Source organism: Magallana gigas, chromosome 6 (assembly GCF_963853765.1).
Source record: "Magallana gigas chromosome 6, xbMagGiga1.1, whole genome shotgun sequence".
In the NCBI taxonomy this organism is placed as follows: domain Eukaryota; kingdom Metazoa; phylum Mollusca; class Bivalvia; order Ostreida; family Ostreidae; genus Magallana; species Magallana gigas.
The window spans coordinates 31,809,406-31,823,606 of NC_088858.1; the positions used below are offsets into that span (position 1 = coordinate 31,809,406).

A 14,201-nucleotide genomic window follows, 5' to 3' on the forward strand; every position below is an offset into this window, starting at 1 on the left:
GATCATTATTCATTAATTTCGACATAAAATGATCGGAATTGACATTTTATCTTTTATGAATACGTGGAAAGAGTTTTCAACTTATATATTATAATCTCTAAAATCCCATAAACATGAAAATTTTCTATAGTTTAGCTTGTTAGTAAATTAACGTTATTTACTCTTCTTAATTATCGTGAAATTCCTCCTGACTGTGATGTGATAGAATGTAAATTAATGTTTATCAAACGTCTTAACTGTAACAAAGATATAAGACATCAAAGTAATCAAGTGTAGCTTTAGGAAATATACTTATTATAGAAGGGCAGGATTGAAGGACAATGGTTTCAGCTAAGAAATGTGTGTTTGACACTAATAGAGTTAATGCAATTACATAACAATTAGCGGATTAACGCAGGTGAATAAATGGGCGTTTACCTGGGAGATGGTCGGTTTAGGGATAAAGAAATATTCTCTGATTGGATGATTTATACATGTCAATTATTTAGATGGCCACGCCAGTAAAATATTATTATATGTTTTAGAGATGATTGTAAGTTAGTTGAAGAGAGTAGAGCGTTAGAGTTCAATAGTTAGAGGTTAAGAGTCAAGGTACAAGTCGTCCGTCTAATCCGTTACGTTTTCCCTCACTATCATATGTAGGTTAACATTAAGTTAGAATTATTTATAAGCGAGTTTCCCCTTTTTAATGTGTACGGAGTGGAGAGGAACTGTTTGTATAATTGTGTTATTAACTGGAATAAATGTGGAAAATACAGCGAGTGTTGAGCTAATTCCCTAGTAATCGCCCGGTACAGAAAATACCCCATACGGTACAAACCGGGCCGTTATAATATCCTAAATTTATTTGGCCTTGATTGATTGATTGGTATGATTTATATTATATTTGTTCTTAAGATAATTGACTGAAATTAATTCTTACATCATATTTATTATTATTATTTTGTCATTATTTAGTGTATTTCAGAAAATATTTCAAATAAATAATTTCAGGTGTGTTTCGTACTACCTTAAACGACGATTATGCTAAAAATGTGTATAATAATCGACATTGCAGTAGTTCATACACTTTACAAATAGAGAAAAGAAAAATGAAATGCGCCATTTTAAATAGATCTTTTCTCGAAAAAATGAGATCTTTTCTCGTAATAACGAGATAATTAACTCCAAGGTAGGTTTTTAGTCATCTTTACAATAATTACTTATCGGGTAAAAACGGGTAAAATTCAACTATATTACACTTGTTGAAAAAAGGTTTTTAAGCAGTTAATCTATTCTTAGTAACGAGATTAAGGGACCCCGGTTTCCAATCCAATATTATATAAAAATGACGAAATTGATTACTAGTAAGCACCTCCAAATGTATATATTTATGTTTTGAAATTAGTGCGCCGTTCTCTGTTTGATTTTGTTCTCTCTACAGAATCGAATATGCAGATTTCAATTCACAGTGGTTGTACATGAATATGAGAGGACATACATGTAGTAGTCGCCTACTCAATATGAGGGTTTTCTGTGGTCCCCCCCCCACAAGTTTTGAACATATAGTGCCAACATCCATGCCAACGAAAGCTAATAATTTAAGCTATAAATCATTAAAAATAGATTACGTTCAGATGTCTGTCTACTGGACCCAATTTAACAAAAGATAACATTCATTATAATGTTTAACATATAAGTCACTCGTATACTCACTCCGTTGTAAAAACATTCGTTCATGTGATAATAGATTGGAGTAACGTATCTATCCGTTATACCACAACAGCCAAGCTTAATGGAAAAAATTATAAAGCACATTTACGTCTTCTGTACAATTAACAACCATTATTAAATCAAATCAAATACTAGTATTGACAATGGTTTCAGTGGTTATTTTTTTTAGTAAGACTGGTTGTAACCGGTTTTAAAATATGGAATAGATTACAAACAGTCAGATAGAATTCTTAGTAATAATTCTAAGTTATACGTACATGTAGGTACCTGCGCATACTATAACTGATACTGAATTAGATTTCATAGAAATACTTGGTATTATACCTTTTTATTCAATTGATTTTTACAACTCTGACCGTATTGTTTTTAAATATAAAAAAAGAATACCTATACACATGATATTGTTATTCACTAATTAAATTAGAGAATACCTCAAACGTTGCAGCTTGAGGCTGTATTGATAAGTATTTTGCATATCTTTTATGCAACCTTGCTTTTTGTTCGATGCTTAAAAAGTACAAGTTGCCTATCAGTGCATAACTATATTTTCAAAATAATTCAAACAATAGAAAATACACTAAACATGATCAAATATTGCTTTTAAAGGTATTGTTGTAAATTAATAGTTATAGCTCACTTGGACTTGTCTTTCTTTTTCATCATGTATAATTTGTATTAAATCCTATCCATTATCGAAAATATACAGTGTATGACAAGTTCATTCAGTGAAATATTTACCGTTGAAAACATTGCATTCCATTCCTGAAAAGTGTTTTTTAAATCTGGACTCCATTGATATGTTTGTGTCAACTGCAGATAAATATTCTGAAAGTCCAGCGCAAGAGAACCCCCAATCTATGAATAATAAAATCTTATACTAGAATTATATTAAACAAATGGTTTCATAAATAGACAATCTCTCTCTCTCTCTCTCTCTCTCTCTCTCTCTCTCTCGTTGTACTTACACCATCACAGAGGACAATAAACATCGAGAAGAAAATAACATCCACCAGTACAAAACACGTCAAGGAAGTCAGGTACTGGAAAAAATGTCGTAAACATTTTAGACAATCAATTCAATGATAATTTAATTCACAGTTAATCAATTCAACAATTAGCGCCAGTGATTCAATAGATAAAAGATATTTGATACAAATTCATAGTCAGTCAATCTGAGGTTAAAATACGTGTTGAATTTTTCTTTTTTAAAGAACGTGCTTTAAAAAACTTAGAGAGACGGACAGACAGACAAGAAATAAAGTTTATACCAATGCAACAAATAAGCTCTTCCTGCAGAAAATTCCTAGCAAACCAATGCACCCACTGATGATATAAAAAGGAAATAGACATATCGAGGTCAACACCAGTCCATTGACAGTAGACCCAAGTCTAAGGTTTCCGATCCACAGCCTGTTAAGGATGCTGATCCAACTTTCATCGATTACTCCCGTGTGGAGCTTCCAAACCAGACCCATCACAAAATACGCCACTGATACGCACTGAAAAAACATTGTAAGTTAATCAAATTTTAATCGATTTCGTTCAATCAAACAAATTAATTTTATGCATCAATCTTTCTTTTATGTGAATATAAATCTGTCAAAAAAGAAAAGCAAACAAAAAAATTACAGTTGGCAAAAGGTTTTTCCTGCAATGATCAATCGCTTTATTTTGTTAGTGGGGGACCAATCTTGGTGACTTTTAGTGGGCAACCATTGCCTTCGAATTTACATTCCCAAGAAAGTATATACAAGTACAAACATTTGAATAATACTTATCAAAATGATCTCAGACTTGCCACCAACGAAATTTATCACCACAAACCATAAATATGATGGCTACCCACGAACATTGACCCCCCACGAATAATCAAAGTACTGTATAGTACTGAAAGCCGGGCTCTTTTGATGTGTCTTTATGCATATTGTGTAGTAAAGAGACTGAAAATCTCTCTCTCTCTCTCTCTCTCTCTCTCTCTCTCTCTCTCTCTCATGCTTTTAATGTCGGCAAAGCGTCAGAGAGCGACCAAATATTGTAAGCGGCTATAAACAAAAATATGTCTGTCTAGTAGAAAAAAATTCCAGCAATAATGAAAATTTAAATGATTTAAACGAAACAATTCACAGAGTGCAAAAAAAAAGACACGTGTAAACATTTGTATTAAACGCAATAGAACAAACGTTGCCATTCATCGCATCAACCACCACTTGAATGTTGTTTCGAAGAAAAGATTCATGAAATTAAGAATATTCATGCTCAGATGAAATAATTTAAATTGTTATGGTGGTAATTTAGTTTTTATTAAATAGAGGAAAATTCTTAGTGGTGGTATATATTACATGTACATAGAAATAACTTTTTTCTTGCATCGTCGCAAAAGTTATGTTAATTTCTTACATTATACAAGGAAATATACTGATATGTTTTGTAATTATTGGTTTTTCAATTCAATAACGGTTTCTGCACATGCATTTACTGCTTTAATCCTCTTTTATCAAAATTCCTAGAAAAATCTGTTAAACTTTTTTATGTACTTAGCATACACAACGTACAGTGTACTGGCATGTGCAGAAACCGTTATTGAATTGAAAAACCAATAATTACAAAATATATCAGTATATTTCCTTGTAAAATGTAATTTATAGGTCTAATCGGGCCCAGGTGTTTGCATTTACTGCTTTAATGAAATATTTCTGTAATTGTTTTAAACTACAATAAACAATTTTTACAAAAACCATCGTATTGATAAAAAAATAATCAGCAATATTTTTTTTATGATATGATCAAGCGAATTGATATAGACATTTCAAATTAAATGTTATCAAGCGATGAAAACTTCATCTCGTTTTAATTGAAGCCGTTGTGGAACGCCATATTTCATCGGGTGATAATGAATGAATAATAATGATAACCAATCGTAGCATTTTGGAAATTTCCGGTCTATTTTTAGTCCACTGTAATACCAATTAAATATTATATTAACGTCCTAGATCACGTTCTAGTGAGTATTATACAATTATTGCTGTTTTTGGGGTCAATACGATGATTGAGCTACCCGAAAAGTACAATATTCACCGAGCCGGAGGCAGGTGCAGGTGAATAAAACGTTCTAGGTTTTTTTTTAGATAGTTGGATATATGGGCCAATCAGAGAGTTAACTTGAAGAAAAATTCAATCAAATGATAATATTATATTAGTGTTGTTTTTAGGTCAATACACTGATTTTGGTACCCGAGAAGTACAATATTCACCGAGCCGCAGGCGAGGTGAATATTGTACTTCGAGGGTAGCTAAGTTATCGTATTGATAAAAAAGGGCAATAAATATCTTATTATATGATCCAGTGACGAATTGAAACAGACATATATTAAATTAAATATTATCAAGCGAAGCCATAACCAAAAAAAAAAAATTGAGAAACGCGATATTTTATTGGAAGATCTATTTTTAGTCCAATGTAGAAAAAAAATCAAATGTTATATTGACCTCGTGGGTCATGTGCAGGTGAATTTTATAATAACGTTCTGTTTTTTTTAGATAGTTGGATAAAAGCCATTCAGAGAGCTATACTATAGTAATTAAATAATCATATAATAAAACATTTCATGTTTTCTATATTGTTGGATATCAGCCAATTATAGAGATAAAAATTAATTAATCATATAATCACACGTGTTAGTTATATACTTTCTCAAATGCATTCAATAGCTAGTATATTAATGACGTTAATTAGTTATTAAGAAGTCATTATATTTGATTAGATTACAAAATATTACTTACTCTAAGAAAAATCATTCCCAGTACAGCAAGATTGACTGCCAGAGGGTACTTGCTTTTCTTGTATCTAGGGGTGCCTTTTATTACATCCAACATCTTTGTCCTGTATGAAACAAAACAAAAAAACCATGAAACTTGAATAAATCATAAATCAATTATTAGTATTTTCAATTACAACTTCTATATTATTATTAACTTTATTGTGGATAAAAAAAAATACTGTCCCGTGATTTTTCCACAATCTAAATTAAAATCTATTTTCCAAAAAGATATTAAAATCAATCTATAACATTTGAAAAAAATATAATTATTTAAACCTTGAGTGGAATTAAAATGTTTTAAATTAAGATATATGCCGGCTGTTTTTACAAAACGTGAAAGGGGCATGGTCCAAAGCTAAGAAACTTAAGAAATTTAATCCTATTTTTTGTTTCAATCTTAACAATGCTTTACCCAGGTATTCTAAATGTGTAACTAAATTTTCAATGTCAGCTATTGGGTTAGAAGCAAGAAACGACGCTAAAAATCTATTAAAAAAATTAATGTGAGCATAGCTCGTGACTTGTATTTACATACATTGATTGTATTTTGCTAAAACTCTCCTTTAAATAATATTTTTATCATTTGCAAGTTAATCATAGCAAACTTAAATAATTTATAGCAATTGTTATATCTTATATAGTTTTATTTCAATATAATTATTTCTATACAGCAACCTGCATATAAACAACAACATACCATGGGTCGTGTTTGCACACACAATTGATATCACCTGCAGCCTTAGAGGATGTTTATTGGACAGTGTTTAGAATAGTGAGTCGAAGATCAGACCACAAAATTGACTTTAAATTTAATGTTTCCTTCACCATTACCAATTGATATTATAGAACAGTATAAATTAATCACTTGTATTTGTTTTAATGTGTTGTATCGTATTTTGTTGAATTTTTTTTAAAAACTCTATTCGTTGCAAGACCACGTAACAATTTAATTGAATTCAATGACAAAAACAAGGCCATAGCGCACCCAAGGCAAATTATGTTTTGCAGTGTAAGATTATTGTTCACAGGAAAAAAGATATGAATACTGTTGTCTTTGCGACATGACGTGTTACCATATATTTTGTATTTGGGAACCGTTATGGGGCTAGCATATCTTGCACAAAGGCGTCTGACACCGGAACAAGTTTTAAAGCCACCATTGTCTTGTTCTAATCTCGTGCTTTCGTTAAATACTATGTCCTTTAAGTTCTTTAGACGTTTAAAAGGTCTGACATTCTTTCGTTCGTGTAAACAATAGGAGATTCTTCCTTAGGATGCTATTAAGGTTCTTACTAATTATTAAGTTATTAAGGAATCCATGTTTATTGCAAAAGGTTTCCATAATGTTTTTGTGGGCACTCATCAATTGCAGATTGCTTTGTGTAGGTTTTGCACCAGCCTCAATTACACAAATAGGATTTCAATATTCTGCTTGAAGATTCGTTTTTTCGGGTAGTTAATCCGTTAGGAACACCGCAAAAAGTATGAGAAGCTTGGTAGCTAAACGACTTAGTGTATAGATATGAGAATCGGGGGGGGGGGGGGGAGGGTTAATTTTTAGACAAAATATGTTTGTTTTTTTTGGTAACTAAATGTGATGATTTCAGGGCTTCCAAACATAACATAATTTAAAAACAGATTCAAAATGATGTTGTTCTTTCAAAAGTGAGGCATTTGCATTGCCTCATTTGCCGCAATTACGCTACGGCCGTAAAATATGATTTAAAATTTCATGCCAAAAAAAAGATCATTGACGACGAGTATAATTGAAGATAAGATATCCTGCATGATACAGGGATATCGATCTTTTTTAGTATAAATGCACATGAAAGCTCATGTTCGTAAAAACAAATATAATCCTTTTTGAACCTAAAGTGAAAAATCTATTTACTGAATAGAGAAAGGATTTTCTGACAGTTATAGTTTAAATAAAGTATTTCGAGTCTTCTTATATTTCATTTACTATATGAAACGCCTTATGTAATGCATTAAAGTGCATTACATAATGATTCAATTTAAAAAATACAGCTAAAGTTTTCAATCACGTGCAAAATTCTGCCATCAATTCATTGAAATTCATATTGAAATATGCACAAATTGTATCGCTTGTACCAAGTGAGTAAGCTGCTAACACGTTCATTATAATAAATTGTTTCATATGGATAATAAAGCTCTTAACTGTAAACACGCACGAATCTAGGAGGTTTAGTTCAGGGGTTCAGATCCAACCCCCATATACGGTAAATTTCAATTGATCAAATTTACGTTATTAAAGAAATGTACCCAATTAAGCCTTGAACTTTCATCCCATCTTATTCCCTCACCCCCTGAAACAAAATATGCTTAGAACTGTTTCAAAGAACATTCTTGCATGGGAAGATCAAACATCAATGGCGTGTATTTATAATTTTTAAAAGTTAAACATTATAACTCTACTTTCGAAATGTTGCTAAATATCAAATCGGAATATTTCTGAAATAAATACATTTGGTCTGTTAATCACTGCAAAAATTGTCGACTTACCAACACTGATCTCCTCAACCAAGGTTCTGAAATGAAAACATGTTATGATTAACCGTAAACTAAGCCTAAATGCCGTTACATTTAAAATGGCATATATGAATGCTCGTTCATATACCCGTTGTCAACATCATGCAGTGAAGCGGCAAAAGTAAATCAATTGTAAGGGGTGTTTGTTTTTCAATCTCATTTTTTAAACAGAAAATCACAGTGTTTGACAATCAATGTACACTTTCAAGTATCAAAACAAAAATATCAGAAAACATTTTCTTTTACAAGCGATTTAAAACAACATATTTTTTTTATAAAGTTAAAGATCTGTTCTTCTCGTGAAAGTTCCGTCTGGTTAAACTTTGGAGAGAACCAGGAAGTTTAAATCCAGGGTCTGTATAATACGTGCTAAATAAACTGCGCCCACCATTGAACTCCTGCAAAGAACTAATGTCGTCCTATTCAATCAAATATTGATTCCTCAACAAGACTCAAGTTTGTGCATAGAGGGGAAAATATATGTTTTAAATTGCTTTTTAAACTGCAATGAAGGGTCTTTAGAATATTGTTTGAAATATGTCTTTTTTCTCAGAGCTTAAGGTAATACAAAAGCGATAGACCAATATGTTATCTTCGAAGTCATTTTAAAAAAAATGCACTAAACTTTTTGTTCTGATAAACAAAAAGTTCTTCAAAACAGTTTTTGCCAACATGGTTTGAAATATAGATAGTCTATAACACTCCTAGTAAGATGAAGCGAGATCAGATATTTAATGCTAAAGCGTACATTGCTATGGGAGATACCTTCACATAAATGACCATTGTTTTTATTCTTTTGATAATACACGTAACACTGTGCCGGATAATTATGCCAGTGCCAAGGTGGCATTTTTGCACCCGCTTAAGCTGCATGTATCGAACAATTCAAATATGGCATATGATAGACCATTGCTTAAAGAGTTAACAACCACCTTTGTTATCACTGTATCTCACCTGTCAGGTAAGATATTTACCTTTCAAAAATAAATTCCTATAGGAAAATAATTTTTCCCATAGGAAAATCAACATTCCTATAGGTAATTTGAAATTTCCTATCGGAATACAAGAACTTCCTATAGGAATTTCAATTCCGATAGGATTTGATGAAATCCGATAGGAAAACTTAATATCCTATAGGAAAACTACATGTCTGAATCAAATTCCTACAGGAATTACCATTCTCCTATAGGAAATATAATTCCTACGGGACTTTTAAAAAATCCTATAGGATTGTCAATATTTCCTGTAGGAGAGTCAATTCTCCTATGGGAATTATCATTTTCCGATGGGATATTAATTTTCAAAGGTAAATATCTCACCTGTCAGGTGAAACACACTAAAAACAAAAGTGGTTATATACTCTCTAGACAATGGTCTATCATTTGGTATACATGGTTTTTTCCGAAACTGTATCTTAAGCGGGTGCAAAAATGCCACCTTGGCACTGGCATAATTATCCGGCACAGTGTTACGTATATATTGATTTCGTTATTCTTCTAAAGTGACTATATTCTTCCCTATTTCAGCCCTTAACTGTTTCGATATGTACAACTTAATATAACAAAACCGATTCACAACCTGATCATGTCTAGCTTAATCATGCAATTTTTCAGCATGTGAAAATGTTGAATTGTTCTCTTGACCCTGTTATAGAGATGTCAAAAACAAACCCACTGTACAAAAACAATAAGCGTCAATATCCAATCGGTAAATAAAATCACTATTCTGCTAAATCTTTAATGTAATACGAAGAATGATGAATTGTGTTTCGATCGGTTCGAACACTAAGCTACCACTGTTTTTTTTCTTTCAGCAAGAAACCATGCATATCATGTTCTAATTTACCAACACAATTTTTTTCCATAACATAAAGACGTTTATCCGACGCTCGCATATAGTTTTATATACACGACCCTAGTTATTCATTGCCAAATTAGATCTTTTTTTTATTTGGAAACATTCCTCCCACTGAAAATTGACAAGAAAGGATTATATAAAACACAGATTTCCTAAAAAATGAAATATGAAATTCTGGAATTTAGGAGCTCGTTTATGCTTGTAAGAATTAAACTGCAAAATGATGTGAAATATCATTCATTGTCATATTTACTCGTACAAATAACCTAGACATGATCAAAACAATTTAAAAAAAAAAATTCAGTTGGCATGGATTTCAGACTGAAACACAAAGACTAGGCGTTCAACAAAACTTCATCCCAGCCGAAAAATAGACTCAACCACCTGAACCTCGAAAAAAGTATAAAAAACATTTTAATACAAACAGCAAAAATGAAAAACGTGTAGCACAAAAGAAGCCATAGAGCTATTAAACATGCATAAATACATGCGAGCAATGGAATTAATTAAAGAGATGTCGTATGCACGATTTCTGCAGGCCGACCGCAGGTAAAAGAAGAAAGGGAAGTCTGGTCGGTAATCCGTCTGGTTCAATAAATTGAAGTAAAACCTCAAACAAGATCGTTGTACTTTAAATGATTGAATGCCCTAGCTTTTTTCTTTAAAGCCTTCCATGTCCATGAATATATTATAATTGTGCACCAAACCAGCCTTGTCCGAGTTCCTGGTAAATAGAATTTTGTTCGCAGGAATCGAGTCAGATCCCGTTTTAACAGTGTTAACATTGTTAAATCTTTTTATTACTAATCGCACAACATTCCTTTCTAGTTTTGTAAACAATGCTGATGCCATGTAATTTGGTGGAGATATTTTTCTCCATTTTTTTTTCAATACTTTTGGAAGGTCAGTATTATTTCAAAACAAAATCAAGGCTATCTACATGTATGTACTTTATTTAAAGAATATATGATATGAAAAAAATATACAATGCGTATTTATATTAAGTAAGATATTAATACTTTCAGGGGTTGCATTTGCTGTAAGGTGAAATACATGAGGTAAAAGGTATATAATGGTACATTACTTTAGAGTTAATGGGAGTTGCCTTTCCTTTCGTATTTCTGATTTTCAAAAATCTGACGTGGTCTAGCTTGAAATCCTCAGTACAGTTATACGTATTCTGGAACGTTAACAGCAAATGATGTATGACTTCATGCAGGTAGGCTATATACATTTAGTATTACAGAGACTATTTGTACAAATAGATAGTAAATACACATGGAGAGAGAGAGAGAGAGAGAGAGAGAGAGAGAGAGAGAGAGAGAGAGAGATGTACAACGAAAACAATGAAATACATGGTTTAGAAAAGTTTAAACTTTTTACCAGTATTTTAAATCTCTCTTTTTTAATTTTCAAATATCGATCAGTCAAACGTTAAATTATGGCTTATTGACGTTAACCTTGATGCACACAAAAATGATAAATATTATCATCAGAATTTCCTCCGCTCATGATCCGATCATGTTAGAAAATCGATTTACAGCTTTTAAGGGGACAAGGCATTCCCATCTTCTTTGGAGATAATTGTAACTTCTGGTTACGAAGAATGACAGAACTATAATATTGTGCTTAATCTGGCGTCCAGACCGCTGGCTGTGAGAGTCAATAGCTGTCATACATCATACGGGTGGACGTACGCCATCTATTTTCTCCCAAATAACCTTAAGCAATAACGTGAGAATGTTCACGTATATTCCATATTCATTGGGACGTGTATTCTGTAAAACCACTTCATCAAGTATATACATATACTAACAATGTACATGTACCAATGAGTACTAGAAGTTTACTTTAGAATGGGGCGAAAAAAAGGCTTACACTCGGCCTACCCTACACGTATACGACTACTAGATAAGCTCAAAAGTCGTGCATCCCCTCTCATTTAAAGATAACTCAAAAGGTCACATTAGAACAAAATATACCGGTATGACGTGCAACGGTGTTGGTGTCATTTTACCAAGACGTTGATGGACTTTGGGTAGTTGTACAGCAAATGTGTCGTTGGTCTGTCTATTTCATTTTGATTGTATTGCTTATTGAAATCATTATGATTTGAACAACTCCAGTGATGTTTCTACGTAATCTGTCTATATTTTGCTTGAGACGAGCGGCATTTTTTTATTGCTTTGATGCAAGAGGTAGAAAAGAACGGAGCGTTGTTATCGAAACGTCAGACGTCTTTTAACGTTACATATTTCTGAGAATATCTTCAAACGCAAATGGGATAGTGTGTCAGCATATGTAAAGAACAGGACGGTATGCCGGACGGTGTCAGAGCGAATTAGAATATGTCGGATAAAAGAATGCGTCAGAAAGTGTACAGTATAGGAATACGTCAGTTAGTGTACAGAAGGAGTAGGATAGAGTTTGAGAGTTAGACATTCCATAAACTAGTTGTCGACGTACGACAGGTCGAGATAAAAGAACGGTATGACAGACGATTTTTTAAGAGGAATAGTAATGTGTGAAATCATTTAAATGCGCATTTTTGCGGCCCAATTTTTTTTTAATCTCACCAACATAATATCAACAAATCGTGCTCCTCGCCATATCGAAAATGTTTGATTAATTCGTAAAGGGCAGTTCACAGAGGCCAATGTCTAAGGGTAGTAAAACAAAAATACCCGATTTTTATGAATGTGATATTACAGTCCTTGATCTCTACAAATACTATAACACACAGTTCTTGGGGAAACCACGAATATCTATGTATACAAGGCAGAACATTATACGACAGCATATGATGGTGAAAGAATAGGGTAATATGTCAGACAGTTTGCAAAAGAATGTTAAACTAGGTTATCACAAAAAATAATTATGAATAGAATATTTTGCTTTTGATCCAAATATTTATTAACATAGCATTGAAGTTATGGTATAGTAGATAATTCTTACTAGGATTCACATATTTTTATATGTTTAATAAACAGTTTAGAAAGGGAGTTAAGGAAATTAATGATGCTATTATCTGCGAAACGCAAGCATACATTATTGTAGCATGCATTAATGTATATAACAAAACTGCTCCAAAATTTGTAAAATCTTAGTGTAAACAGATGTAGTTTTATGTGCGAAAGAGCTGTAGGTTTAGGGAGTGCGTCTAAAAAAAAACTTTTCTTGATATCAATAAGAAAAAAATGATGTTACTTTTTTTACGTAATGCAATAAAAATTCTAACAGCGGAGCAATTTTTGTCGTCTGGCTAACATCTGTACAAAATGAATTCAATATAAATCAATATTTTATCAAACAGAAATCACGTAAACAATTGTTGATCATTTCGAATACTTAAATTGCCCTTCATTCCACTAGTCACAATGAATTTGACTTGATTTGCCTTTTAAGCATAGGGGTCTTCGATAAGAAAAGCTTCCAAGGATGGGGACGCTTGGTTAACTTAATTTATCGTCCTTTACTTAGAAATTTGAGCAATTTATCAATCATTTGATGTGCACCAAATATTATGTGTGGTTAAAGCGTAGCATTGATCAGAGAGAACTCGTGCTCCCGGCCAATTTGATTGTTCTCGTGAACAAATTTTACTGCATTGGGAGAAAATCAGTTGATGAGCCTCGATATCAGATACCATATGGCTGCGATATGATAACGAGGCCAATCCTCGTGTAACCTCTTCGATTAAACAACCATGAACACGTTTTCTTTTTTCAATGGCATCGTTTTACTTTTTAAAAATGTTAACAGACAATTGCTATAATGCATTACGTAGGTACAAAAAAGCTATCAATGGTTTACTAGTATATAGTATGGTAAAACTATCATATTAACTCAAAGAAAAATATAACACAATATCACTGACGCATGCATGATGATTTTGATAATACATGTCAACTTTTGCTCATTATACAACAAGAAGTGTTTGAAAATTAAAAACAGAACAAAACAATGGTTTAGTGATGTAAAATAAAAAGGTCTATAAAGTTTTCTTGAAGACGCATACAATTATTGATCCTTCAATTTCAGATTTATAACAATCACGATTAACACAATCATACAAATACACCAGTCGTTTAACAGATACATGTCTATAGAGTCTATATATAAAATATGTACGGGTTACTGGACATATTCATATTATATAATTATATATTTTGATACAAGTATATGGTACACACAGTCACACAGAACATACACTGGAATGCTTGACAGGTATAATAGTAACAATATACGTCATTATATCAGTCA

At 32.1% G+C, this 14,201-nt stretch overlaps 1 protein-coding gene across 3 annotated transcripts in view; it reads right to left on the bottom strand.

Annotated features, from left to right (window-relative positions):
* LOC105330245 (uncharacterized) overlaps positions 1-8,332 on the bottom strand; it is a 31,605-nt gene extending 23,273 nt beyond the window's left edge. Inside the window, exons 1-7 of one of the 3 annotated variants that reach the window (XM_066087830.1) lie at positions 8,170-8,332; positions 8,055-8,080; positions 5,494-5,593; positions 2,982-3,212; positions 2,679-2,753; positions 2,452-2,568; positions 1,696-1,770 (exon numbers count right to left, since the gene is read on the bottom strand). In XM_066087830.1, the coding sequence (XP_065943902.1) occupies positions 1,696-1,770; positions 2,452-2,568; positions 2,679-2,753; positions 2,982-3,212; positions 5,494-5,586 (591 nt within the window). In that variant the 5' untranslated portion in view covers positions 5,587-5,593; positions 8,055-8,080; positions 8,170-8,332. Of the gene's footprint in view, positions 1-1,695; positions 1,771-2,451; positions 2,569-2,678; positions 2,754-2,981; positions 3,213-5,493; positions 5,594-8,054 lie in introns of all 3 variants that reach the window. The other 2 variants (XM_066087829.1, XM_066087831.1) reach the window with 2 other exon arrangements.
* Positions 8,333-14,201: the final 5,869 nt, after the last annotated feature.